The sequence below is a fragment of the Naumovozyma dairenensis genome, chromosome 5, assembly GCF_000227115.2.
Source record: "Naumovozyma dairenensis CBS 421 chromosome 5, complete genome".
NCBI classification, from domain to species: domain Eukaryota; kingdom Fungi; phylum Ascomycota; class Saccharomycetes; order Saccharomycetales; family Saccharomycetaceae; genus Naumovozyma; species Naumovozyma dairenensis.
This window is the reverse complement of record NC_016483.1, coordinates 735369-748464: the sequence shown is the minus strand read 5'-3', so window position 1 is coordinate 748464 and position 13096 is coordinate 735369. Positions and strand designations below refer to the sequence as shown.

At 34.0% G+C, this 13096-nt stretch overlaps 5 protein-coding genes and 1 non-coding gene across 6 annotated transcripts; 2 read left to right on the top strand and 4 right to left on the bottom strand.

Moving 5' to 3' along the window:
* Positions 1-190: 190 nt before the first annotated feature.
* BUR2 (Bur2p) lies at positions 191-1480 on the top strand (the record flags this gene model as incomplete). Its single annotated transcript, XM_003670360.1, has 1 exon — positions 191-1480. One exon carries the CDS (start codon positions 191-193, stop codon positions 1478-1480), a length of 1290 nt encoding a protein of 429 aa, XP_003670408.1.
* Positions 1481-1637: 157 nt separating this feature from the next.
* On the bottom strand, positions 1638-3134 carry ADY4 (Ady4p; the record flags this gene model as incomplete). The annotated part of the gene is made up of 1 exon (XM_003670359.1): positions 1638-3134. The coding sequence occupies one exon, from the start codon at positions 3132-3134 to the stop codon at positions 1638-1640; it is 1497 nt and encodes a 498-aa protein (XP_003670407.1).
* A 337-nt stretch (positions 3135-3471) lies between these two features.
* Positions 3472-6321, bottom strand: NDAI0E03460 (Zn(II)2Cys6 transcription factor; the record flags this gene model as incomplete). Its single annotated transcript, XM_003670358.1, has 1 exon — positions 3472-6321. The coding sequence occupies one exon, from the start codon at positions 6319-6321 to the stop codon at positions 3472-3474; it is 2850 nt and encodes a 949-aa protein (XP_003670406.1).
* A 703-nt stretch (positions 6322-7024) lies between these two features.
* Positions 7025-7166, bottom strand: NDAI0Etrna11I. Its single transcript has 2 exons — positions 7129-7166; positions 7025-7061 (listed from the first exon to the last, which is right to left on the bottom strand). It is a non-coding gene; the product is annotated as a tRNA-Ile (tRNA).
* Positions 7167-7407: 241 nt separating this feature from the next.
* Positions 7408-9492, bottom strand: NDAI0E03450 (uncharacterized protein; the record flags this gene model as incomplete). Its single annotated transcript, XM_003670357.1, has 1 exon — positions 7408-9492. The coding sequence occupies one exon, from the start codon at positions 9490-9492 to the stop codon at positions 7408-7410; it is 2085 nt and encodes a 694-aa protein (XP_003670405.1).
* Positions 9493-10422: 930 nt separating this feature from the next.
* UTP13 (U3 snoRNA-associated protein UTP13) lies at positions 10423-12996 on the top strand (the record flags this gene model as incomplete). The annotated part of the gene is made up of 1 exon (XM_003670356.1): positions 10423-12996. The coding sequence occupies one exon, from the start codon at positions 10423-10425 to the stop codon at positions 12994-12996; it is 2574 nt and encodes an 857-aa protein (XP_003670404.1).
* Positions 12997-13096: the final 100 nt, after the last annotated feature.

The following is a 13096-nucleotide window of genomic DNA, read 5'->3' as shown; positions in this document are numbered from 1 at the left end:
CTCTGCCTATGATAAATACGATGTGGAATACGAACTTTCCATCTCAAGAGGATAAGGGGATAAAGGAAACTATAAGGTGGTGATATATTCTGTCCATTACCGAATTAATTGATAAAGGTCTGTGATTTTATTTTTTTGCTTTTCTTCCTGTATCAACACTTTCCATAGAAAAATTAACTGAAGATAATATATGATGGACTCCAAGGCAGCTACATCGCCATCCATTGAAAACTATCCATCAACTACAGATGAAGCCAAGAAAGGACCAATTGCCACCACTACTAATGCTTCTGCAAATAAAAATTTACATAATTCACTTGCTCGCCCAGAGCCGACAGAGCCACCTGCTAAGGCTACTCCAACACCATCCTTTAATGCAAGATTGCTATGGCCAGATATGATAAGGACGCCAACAAACAGATGGACGTTCACCTGTAAAGAAATAATAGATAAGTTGGGAACGGATCCGTACAAATCCAATGAAATAAAGAAATCCATGGAAATATGTTTGATGTATTTTTACACTTTGAAGAAAAAATTAAACCTATTTGATCACACTTACACGGCTTCATGTATATTATTCTTTCGTTATTGGTTTATATATGACTTATCACCAAATCTCATGGATTCTATTCATATATCGCACGCAATCTTGGTCACTGCTTGTAAAATAATGGAAAATAATAGACCTATCGATGCATACGTGAAAGCTACCGCCGAATTTTTAATACAGTCTCCGAAGATTATGGGAAGACAACAGGGTAAGAATATGGATAAATTGAAATGGGAAGTTCGAGATAAATTAGTTACGAATGAAAAAGTTATAATGTGTTCATTTGGGTTTGATTTAGATATCGAAAATCCAAAGGAAATGATCGAGGAAATGTTTAGTGGCTATTATAGATTTAATAGAGATTATGATTTACCAGAAGAATTTACAAAAGTGTTTCCTAAAGTATTACAGGAGGCAAGGAATTTCATTGTTCAAGCAGTAACGCAACCTGTGTCCTTGTTATGCGATGGCTACTCATTTATTGCATTATCACTTATTTACTGCGGTATCCAGTATAAGAATAAAATAGATAAGAAATTTATGTTCCCAAAGGACTTCTTCAAGAATCGATTTCCAGTTACAGTCACCGCACAAAGGTTTAACGAGTTATTCACAGATTATAGAATTTTAGAAGATAATTTTTTTGATTTGAAAAGTAACAAAGGTGAAAAATTACAAATAAGTGTGGAAGCCATAGAGAGTATAATAGATGAAGAATCGAAACATTCAGGAGATGACGTATTACAACAATCTGATATTTCTAGCTTTTATGAATATAATCTCATAAAATCCGGGGACGTTAAACAGAAACTATTAGATCATATCGGAACAAGAGTTGAAGACCTGATAAAGAAAACTATAGCAGAGAGCAAAAAGAGAAACTCTCCAGATAGCGTTGAACCACCAGCCAAGAGAGTGAATATCTAAGCCATGTGCTTCGTCTTCTTTTAACAGTCGTACCTACTCGTATGGCTTCACCTAATTGTAAACCAATCCAGTATGCTGCATATCTCAATAGAATATTTCTTTTTAATAAATAATATTATCAAAGAAGTTCATAACGAAAATCTCATTTATAGACTAATTATTCCATTCCTGCAATTTCTCCTTCAAAATCTGCCCATAGCGTCATTAATTCTCTATTGAATAGCTGATTGTTTTCTAAATAACAGTTTTTCCAGAAGTTTATCCAATGAATACCAAGATCCCAATGCTTCTTAATATACTTCTCCTCTTTTTGCCAGTGCCTTTCATTATTCCATTTTTTTACAAATCTGGATTTTCGAATAATCAAATTTTCAGTTATTTCCCTTTTATATTTTCCATCTTTCTTCGTACCATCTTCTATGTTAGATCCCGGAAGTTCTGTTATATCATTTTTGACCATAACAAGAGCCCCACGCTGGCTTCTCAATAAAGTATCTGGCATTTGTATGACGCTACCTTTAAAGGACTCTTTTGAATTTTCCCATTTTTGAAATGTTTTTCGGGCAATGTCAAGACATTCAAAAGTTAATGAATCGTATTCTAAGTGCTCTATCAACAAATCATCATTTTCATATAATTCATAGTATTTTTTCAATCTCATAAAGAAAGTAATGATTTCGACATGTATATCACCATAAAGTATCAAGCCCTCAATTATCTTGTCTAAGCAATACAATACAGTGGAATCACCTTCCAATTTCATTGAGATTGCTAGGATATAATTTTTGATCATGCCCTCAACATATTCATTAGCTGCATGTAAACCAAATGTTTTACCATCTAGGGATTCATATTCTGAACGTTGTCCATTGAAAACTGCCAAGGCTTCATATATATCACCAATATGTTGGAAAATTTTACCAAGAAAAAACTTCTCGAAACTACTACAACGTTTATCAAACATCATCATGGATGGATCTGTATTCTCCAAAATTATGTATAATAAACTTTGTAAAATTCCACTTTCATTCAATGGTGTATTCAAATAGTTACTGATAGGCCATTGGGTCCCATTTCTCTTACTATCTGATATCTGGCATTGGGAACAATACATGGCAAATGAAATATTGCAATTCTTAAGGAAGTATTGATGTTCAGTTTCATTAAATGGAAGGCGCTTAATATAAGAGATAAATTGTAAGCACCAACGAAAGGAACTTAAACTTTCTAGATATTCCTGATGAAAAAATAATATGAAACTTTCAATTCCTTTCATAATCAAAATTAAATTGATTTTAGTAATTAAAAACTTGTGATTGCTTTTCACGTTTGAATTTATGTCTTTCCCGATAGTCTTGGAAATACGACGTGGTCCCATCCTTAAATCAAGTTCTGGATATTTATTTATTTCATTTCCCAAGCATTTCACTATTTTGTTTCTATAACTTTTATTATTAAAAATGCATTGGATCACCTCCATTGGATACATCAATAAAACTGGAGTAAGCAATTCCATATATAATGTTTGGTCATATCTATCGTTCTTCTTCAGTCTAGAAATAAGGGTTCGTATTTCCTCCGTGAAAGAACATACTAAAATACGGTATTGGATGGGATCTTTCTTGCTAATATGGGGTTGTATTGGAACTGGCATCGTAATAATATCCTTGCGCTGTTTCGTCTGATTACCATCTACTTTCGTTTAATATATTTCTTCTTGCACCTTGAGCTTTTCTTTTGAATCGTCTACATTAATTTAGTGACACAAGTTTTCGCGTCATCTTATCCAGTCGTTAATCTTCAGCATAATGGCAGCTTTAGCTTTTAAAAATGCGTGCACCAACTACAGTTTTAGAGAATTTAGGATTTATAGACTACCCTTTATAAAAGTAAAACGCTTGCGTATTTTCTTGAAGAATTCTATAATCGTTCAGCCTGAAATTTATCGTATATAGCTGAAAGATAAGCTAAAATAAATTATCATTATATTGTTACATAAATTCTGAGAAATTCGTTGTAGTCATAGAGGGCAGCCCACCACCCAAGAAATCTAGCATCATGTGCATACCTCCTCCATTACTGTAATCATCAACATCCATTGGCAAGACTTGCGACACACCTTCAAGGAACCAAACTTTATCTTTAATTTCTGTTGTAAAACTTCTTAACAATTTATAGTAACTTCTCATTATTCTCATTGCCCCTAAATCTCCTGTCATCAGTAATGCTAAGAAAGTTTTATCTAATAAAGCAGGGAATGCAAAAACTCTCAAGATAAAGTCTAATTGATTCTTCTCTCTATGTAATTTATCCAAATACGCCAAAGTGATCAAATATGGAGAATCAATTTCTACTGGATATAAATCTGCAATTGTTTCATCAAAACATATTAATTCTGAAATCGTCCCATTTTCTTGATTAATAACATCACCCAAATCACTTAAATCGACATTAATCAAATTAAAAAATCTTGAATTTTCAGGTAATGGCCATACTGCAGTTAGGATAGTAACTGCACCTTTTACATGAAAAATCCAAGCTGAAGGGGACATAGTATTCACATTTGTTGGACTTGACGATGAAGCATTGGCTAATGAATCCATAATCAAAATTAATGCTGATGCAACGAGAGCATCAATGTTGTCATCTGATATATTTAGGACTGCCTCCCTTAATAATTTCAATGCATCCAAACGATGAGATGAAACATAATTATCTAAGCCTGTTTCCGTTCTAGAAAGATGCGTTGCACTGAAAGCTAGGAGAGAATGCATTAAGAATGGATAATCAAAGGCTAATTCTGGGATATATGTGCTCCAAACATCGGGGCCCGATATACCTGCCGATATGATTGTTGGCCACACTTTTGTACAATAATGGTGAAACAATTTCAAGTCTATTAGATTTAAGTTAACTTTTGGAGATAATTGCAGTAATTTTGGTATCAGGGCAGTTTCTGTGGAATCAGCTTTCGAAATAGATGAAGATTTTTCAGCAGTTGACGATACAGATGATGATGAAGAGGACGAGTTCGACGATACTGAATCGTTAGATGTATGTAACCCTGTATTTCTTTGAGAATCCATTGACGTTATGATAGCAGGATCATTATTTAAATTAGAATCTAATTGTTTAATTGGTGGTAAATCTAGGGAATTCGTCTTTGTCATTGGGCTCATAGAATTCAATGGCATCATTAATGGATTGCTTGATAAGATAGGAGTTACGCTATTTGCACTAGTATTACCATTATTGTTATTGTTAATACTATTAGCATTGTTGTTGCTATCTGTTGTCATCGGAATATTTGAATTGGACGCATCATTTGCGTCATTTTTATTGACACCATCATTGCTATTGGATTTCTCTTCTGTATTTTTTGTTAAACGTTCTTGATGCTCTTGCATACTTGCTAGTACTTCTTCTGCAGTGGATGCTTTCATAGCTCTATTATTACCACTGGTATTGTTCTGGGCGATAGGGCTGTTATTATATTTATTTGATAACAAATCATTAAAATCAAAAAACCCTGCAGAGTTAGTATTGGAAGTATTTGAGGTTAGATTCGTTAGGTTTGCCAAAGAAGAAATCATTGCTGGATTTGCTATGGACGCTAAAGAAGCCAAAGCTGAAGTGGAATTCATATTGAAAGATTTTAAATTCAAACCCATTTTTGACAATTGAGATAAAGCATCCGTTGGAAGATTTCCGTTGGAAAACAAAGCTGATAATGGATTCGAGGAGGATGTTTGCTGTTGCTGCTGCTGCTGTTGTTGTTGCTGTTGGTTAAATTTGTTTGGACTCAATATATTGTTTATACTAGTTGATAAATTCATACCAGAAAAACCTGGGCTGTTAGCGAAATCAAATGGTATATTATTATTCGATGAAGCTTGCCTTGTAGCCAAGCTATTTTGTTGCGATTGGACTGTAGAATTTGATAAACCAGCCATTAAGGGCGGTAGTAATAATCCATCCAGACTATTACTTGTTTTATTAGTATTAGACAAAGGCGGACCATTTAGAGCAGTATGGACGTTGTTGTTATTAGATAGAAGTTCAGCTTGTTGTCTTTCCGGTGATCCTGGTAATGGGAAGCTGGAAGAAGAAATACTATTGGATGCACGGCTAGTAGAGTGTGTGGTTTGAACACCTAATTGCTGCAGATGCTGTAGCTGTTGCAACTGTTGCAATTGTTGTTGTAGCTGCTTCTGTTGCTCCTCTTGTTGTTTCTGTAGTTTAGCAATAGTTTGCCGTTGGATTTCCGCCACGGTCAAAATTGCATCATTTTCATCGACAAATTGGTCGGAGGATTGGTTGTTATTGAGATTATTATTATTATTATTATTATTATTATTATTATCATTATTATTATTATCATTATTATTATCGTTGCTATTCATTGAAAATGAACTGGTTCTTGTAACCGAACGAGGAGATGTGGCTGATTCGTCTTCATTATCATCCGTTGATGTCATTATACTATCGCTCATTCCAGACATACTCTTAGTTTTACGAGTAGTATCATTTCTCCCTTTAGATCTCCTTGGTTGAGGTGGTGTATAAACACAATGTAATTGCATATTGACACATTTTTGGCAATGTGGTTTTGATTCATCACATTTCACCCTTCTTCTTTTACAGTTGTCACAACCATTCTTGGATTTATTATGAAATTTTCTTTTACCTGTAGAAGTTTTGCTAACCTTTTTACCCCCAACTTCAATCAACTCGATATTCTTTTCTCTTCTCTTTGGTTTCGGTTTTGTAATTGAGTTACCGGAAGTAGCAGTCAGTGTAGATTCATTCAGTGACATTGTAGTTGATTCACTTTTTATCATTGTTATTCGATTGTTCAAGTAATATTGGGAGGTCTGATAAAACAAAATTAAGATCGAATATCTACCGTTATTATATTGATATACAAATGCTCGAAATGGATTGATCAATGAGTTGCTGTTTGATTCTCTTACCTCGGCAAAACGAGATATTTTAGGAGGTGGAGTATATATAGAAACGTTTGTATATATTCGGAAGTACAAGCCACCTTGATGTAAGAGTCTATAATGGCCAGGAATTTGAAATAATAAAGGAAATGTGACCTTTTCCGATGAAGAATCTTGGACAGTTGAGTGGTTTTACTTTGTTTCCTTCCTGTTTGATTCAAGTGAAAGTCGGGGGAAGTTGGGAATTCGAAATGATTTAATACGGGGGTTTCTTACGTATAGCAACGAATCGAAGACCAACGTCAGTATTATCTTGGCTTTTTTTTGAACCGTTCTACAACATCAACAAATGCTTTGTTGCATCTTTTCTTCACGTTAAGTATTTCGTTTATGCACCTCGTTTCTGCATCCAGGTTCGTTTAAATAGAATACTTGTCACTTTTACGAGCAAGGAACAGCCGTAGTAAATAAACAGGCTCTTTGTTCGTAAACCAACACAATTTTTTAAGATTTTCGTATAAGACAAAAAGGAAATCTACTCGCATGTAAGGGGCGGATATTTTGAGGGAAAAAGTTTTTTTAAAAAAAGAATGGAAAGTGCTCGAGATGGGGATTGAACCCATGACGGTCGCGTTGCTTTTAAATATGGTCTGGTTTGAAAGACTGTATTTGTACAGATAACTTCGGATAATCCGAATGTTCCTATAAGCACGAAGCTCTAACCACTGAGCTACACGAGCATTTTCTGAAAGTTTGTTTTCTTAAAGAATATTTTGTTCGCCCGAAATAGATTTTTCCTCTTCACTGTCAATCGTATTACGAACTACTATATATTTTGAATAAAGTTGCCACAAGTTTGGAAGTAAATTATGTATACTTGAATATTTGAGATATACATAGATGTCGAACCATCGAACTTCAGTTATATTATTCCTTGGAAATATAACTATTTTTAACTATAAAAAAATTATTATATGTGATTTACACATCTATATGTCCAATGGATTCCTCCACATACTTGTAAAATCGATTACCATAGAACCTTGGCGGAACTGCACTAACTGTCTTATAATCATGATTCAAACTTCTCCAAATAGTCTCTAATTTCTTAACCATTGAATAATTTGTCAGACAATCTATGATTCCAATGTAACAAATAACACATTTCCGTTTCTCATGGTCCCCAACATTGTATTTAAAGGTGGCACGATTGCCTCCATCGTTAGTATCTTCCTCTTTGTCATCTGTACGATCTGATTCAAGGAAATGGATACCAATCAATAAAGAATAATCCATAGTGTTCATATCAATCAATAATTCCACATCGGTTTTTAATTGTTTCAATATTGCTTCATTCTTTTCATGGGATCCAAAATCCAGCCTATTTTGATTCTTCAGCCAATTTAAATCTTTCAAAACGATGGAAATCATCTTATTATTATCGTCATCATCGTTATCGTTATTACTACTTTCAATATCGTTCTGAGGCATACTTTGGAGTGGAGTTTGAGAGAATCTGCCCCAAGTGGATCCCTTCAAATCGAAAGTTACATTCATTGCTAAATCAGGAGGGAAAACGTTATTCATCACCAAGAAATAAATTTTCCTTTTCCTAAAGAACCTTTTCGGGAATTTAATTCTATATAATCCGTAAAATTGACAAATCAGGGTGTTAGGATTGGATTTGAGATGATTATAATATCGTAGTAATGTATTCCGAAGATGGATATGTTCATCATGATGGATTGTCTTGATGATATATTTATAATCCCTTGAGAAATAGAAAAATGAACCACTTTTACCTGGTGAGTTGAATTCGTTTAATATGTATTTGGAGGTCAATGAATCTAAATAATCTGCATCATTCAATTGAAAGTTTTCATTTCGTAGTTTTTGGAAAATTGTCGGGTAGTAATCTTTAAATTTAAAGGAATATGTATAATTATCCTGTATTGGCTCAATTATTTCATAGTTTGAATCGAAAATGAATTTCTTATATTTTCGTGATGAGAGTACGGATGAGGAATTTGGAGATAAAGAGTTCAGTGCCACTCTTATACCTAGTAACATATCATAAACTATTTGGAAATTCACATGACCTTGGCTCACTTTCTTACCTAACATACGCATTTTTGAATTACGGTTATCAATCTTCCCACCACTTGGAGAGTCATGCGAATGGGAAGGGTTTTGTTGATATCTATCTTCTGGATCTGTTGATAAAGGATATCTCTCCTCCGAGTTAGTAGTATTAGTAGTAGTCGTCGACACCATCGATGAAGAGACGTTACTTGTTACAGCAGATAATAGTTCATCAGTATCGTGGTTCTGGTGGTGCTGCAATGAATGATTTATCTCATCATCTGTTAAAGGGAAAATTTGGGAATGTCGTAAAGCAAAAAATGGAATTGTTGTAGCTATTGATTCTTGAGTGTTTCTTCGAGGAGGTAATGAGCGTCGATGTACAACTTTCTTTTGTTCTTGAGGATTATGCGTTTGAACCTGTTGTAACGAAGATCTTCGCATTGCAGGTAGTTGCTTAGTTTTACTACGGAATGGTTCCGTTGTCTTTATTTTAGAAAGATTCTTCACATGAGATAATAGATTCTTCGTAGATTTTTCAGAGTTCGATGATGATGATGACGATGACGATGATGAAGAAGGGGAAGAAGATATAAAAGATGACAATGAAGGGTCATTTATTTTCTTCTTCGGCATAGCATTCTTAATTACTCCTTTTTGAAAAATCTTCAAATTTTTAGGTTCATCTTTTTGGTGTTTTGATATAGTTATTGATAACGAATCTAAATTGTTTGGATCAAAATCTAATGTAGTCGAGCAACTAGTTCTTGTGTTAGTCTGTGTCATATAGGATGGAATATGAAGTCTATTTCTACACTCGTCATCCAAGTGAGCTTTAACGTTGCTATAAATAGCAATGTTCGTTTTAGTGTTATTATTATTATCTTTGATATCATCTATCGTCGATTGAGGTAAGTTACCTTTGTTAGTTAATTTTAAGTTCAATGTCAAATCGTTGGATTTATTCGAGGGAATTATATGCATTCCAACGATAAAACTTGGCTTAGTTTACACGTTGTTCAGAAGCTTATAATCTGCAATTTGAAAGGACGATACGATTGTAGGTGCTTGTCTTATTTAGGATATGCTTTCAGTTATGTACCTTACAATTTTACATTACCTATATAACGTACAGCAGCCTCCCTTATCCATTACATATATTTTAGGTAATAACACGCTATAGTGTTGATTCCACGCATATATCTGAAACCGTGCTGTACCTACCAGCGATATTTTTAGCAAACGTAAAATACAAAAACTCGGACTATCTGTAGAGGAATATAACGTTACAAGAGAGAGTCAAATCGACCAGTATAATACGTCCATATGAATCTATATAAGCAGTTTACAGTAGTGGAACCTAGAGCCTCGAGCCTCGAGGATATAGCCCAGAGTTTCATACTATATAGTGTTTATGTCAATCAGAGAGACATATGGATAAGCTTGTTTATACACCCGCTTCGAAAATAGAAAAACATACTATGTTAAGCGTTAAATAGATAACTTTGATTGCGAAGTATGACCTTGTAAAGTCCTCATTAAAAAGATATCGATGGCTCATATGAAAGAAAACATGCCCATTGTAGCAATTCTCTTATAATGTGAATGTGAATGGATATTCCTGGTGGCAAAAGCCGCCGAACTGCCCTCTCTGGAAGTACGGGTGTCTTACATAAATATTCCGTATATAACGAGTGAAAAATTTAACGAAAAAACTAATACTGGGAAAATATGAAACGAAATAAGCTCATCTCATCTCATCTCATCTCATATCATCTTAAATAAAACTAGTTGTTAGACTATGCTGAACCCTGTAAGTACCTCGTAACACTCTTTTCAGCGAAAATCAAGCTATTCTTCGTATTTCATTCCAGATATATCCAAAGAAAAATATCAATATTGCAATAGGAAGTCATGGAAAATAAGGATTTGAAGACGAGTTATTCAAATCAAACGTTACGTCCAATCTACGCAGGTACAAGCGCCATCGCTACAATTTCTCAAGATGGTTCAATCCTAGCGACACCAGTACTGGATGACATCGAAATAATAAAATTATCTCCTCTCCAAGAACGATTAACTACAATCACGAACAATGATGAACAAGAAATTACATGTTTGAAATTGACTCCCGATGGGAAATTTCTGATCTCAATCGCTTTACAATCACAAGCGTTAAAGATTTACAATTTGACAGCCATCGAGGGTGAAACAACGATGAACACTAAACAGCAGTCCTTGCAGCCAATTAAAACTTTGAAATTATCTTCACCTTCATATATAATGGATTGCGATTCCACTTCAACTTTAGTAGCTGTAGGAGGGACTGACGGTTCCATTATAGTAGTGGATATTGAGAATGGATTTATTACTCATTCATTTAAGGGGCATGGGGGGACCATCTCTAGTGTGAAGTTTTACGGGAACAATGATACTAATTGTTGGTTATTATGTTCAGGTGACACTAACGGTATGGTGAAGATTTGGGATCTTGTCAAAAGATCATGTATACATACTTTACAAGAACATAACTCCGCAGTGAGAGGGTTAGATGTTAGATCCGTGAGTAAGGAAAATGATAATGTCGTTTTACAATTATTATCTGGTAGTAGAGATAATATTGTTAATCTCTGGGAATTTAATTTAAGGAAATTGTGTAAACTACTGAAAACTTTACCTGTTAATCAACAAGTAGAATCATGTGGTTTCATTCACGATCATGATAATGAACTACAAGATATTATTTATACTGCAGGTGGTGAAGCTATATTCCAATTGATTTCGTTATCGAAAGGCTCCGTTATCAAGCGAACTGTTAAACCAACTGAAGAATTGTTTATTATAGGAACTTTGCCATTCACAGCCACGAACAACGATCTGAATTCATACATTGTCATGTCAGATCAAACTTTACAAATGATTAATCTAACAAAAGCATTGTCACCTACTGAATTGTCGAATCCAATTATCGAGATTGAATCTTGTATAGCAGGTAACCATGGTACCATTGCTGATATGAAATTTGTTGGTCAAGATTTAAACAAACTAGCTTTAGCTACAAATTCACCAACTTTAAGAATTATTCCAGTACCATCCACTATGAAGGAAGCTGCAGATCCTAATACCCAAGATAACAGTGCAGATTTACCAATAAATATGGAAACATATGAAGGTCACACTGATCTTTTGAATTCGTTAGCAGCCACAGAAGATGGCCAATGGTTAGCCACAGCTTCTAAAGATCATACTTCGATCCTTTGGAAGTACAGTAGTGAAACTTCAAGATTCTTCGCCTATGCGAAATTTATTGGTCATTCATCCTCGGTAACTGCAGTCGGGTTACCAAACGTACTGTTAAGAGGATATCCTGAATTTTTAATAACTGCATCCAATGATTTAACTATAAAGAAATGGAAAATACCAACGCCATCTAAAGAAAGAAGCGATGATGAATCAAAAGATAAAACTCATATAATTAAAGTGTCTGAATATACACGTCATGCTCATGACAAGGATATAAATTCCATTTCCATCTCACCAAACGATTCATTGATTGCCACGGGTTCATATGATAAATCGTGTAAACTATGGAATTTAGATTCAGGTGAATTGGTAGCAACTTTAAATAATCATAAACGTGGTATATGGGATGTTTCATTTTGTCAATTTGATAAATTAATTGCCACTTGTTCTGGTGATAAGACTATCAAACTTTGGTCATTAGATACATTTGCCGTTTTGAAAACATTTGCAGGTCATACGAATGCAGTCCAGAGATGTACATTCATTAATAAACAAAAGCAATTAGTTAGTAGTGGTGCCGATGGGTTAATTAAGATTTGGGATTGTACTACTGGGGATTGTTTAAAGACTTTGGATGGTCATGATAATAGAATTTGGGCATTGACTACATGGAATGATGGTGAATTAATTGTCAGTGCGGATGCAGATGGTGTTTTACAATTTTGGAATGATTGTACAGAATTAGAAATACTTCAAAATTTGGAGAATGAAAAGGAAAAAGTGGAGAATGAACAATCTTTAAAAAATTTCCTTTTGAATGAAGATTGGACCAATGCATTCTTATTAGCGTTAACATTAGATCATCCAATGAGACTTTTCAATGTTTTGAAACAATCTTTACTTTCGTTACAAGAACAAGAAGAAGGTGCAGATGGGAAAATAATAATTTTCAATAAAGAATTAGATAAAATCATTGGTAAACTATCAAATGATCAACTAATATTATTATTAAAGAGATGTAGAGATTGGAATACAAATGCTCGTACGCATACTATCGCTCAACGTACAATTAGATGTATACTGTTGCAATATAACATCGTGCAGTTAAGTGAGATACCTGGATTAGTTCAAATAATTGAAAGCATCATACCGTACACTCAAAGACATTTCGATAGAGTTGATAATTTGGTGGAACAAAGTTATGTTCTCGACTATGCCTTAGTGGAGATGGATAAATTGTTTTAGAGGGGTAAAAAAAAAATATAACTGCACATAAAAATATACAAAAAAAATAATTTTCAATTAAGCATATATACTCGTTGTATAATAGAAAGAAAAGTAATCA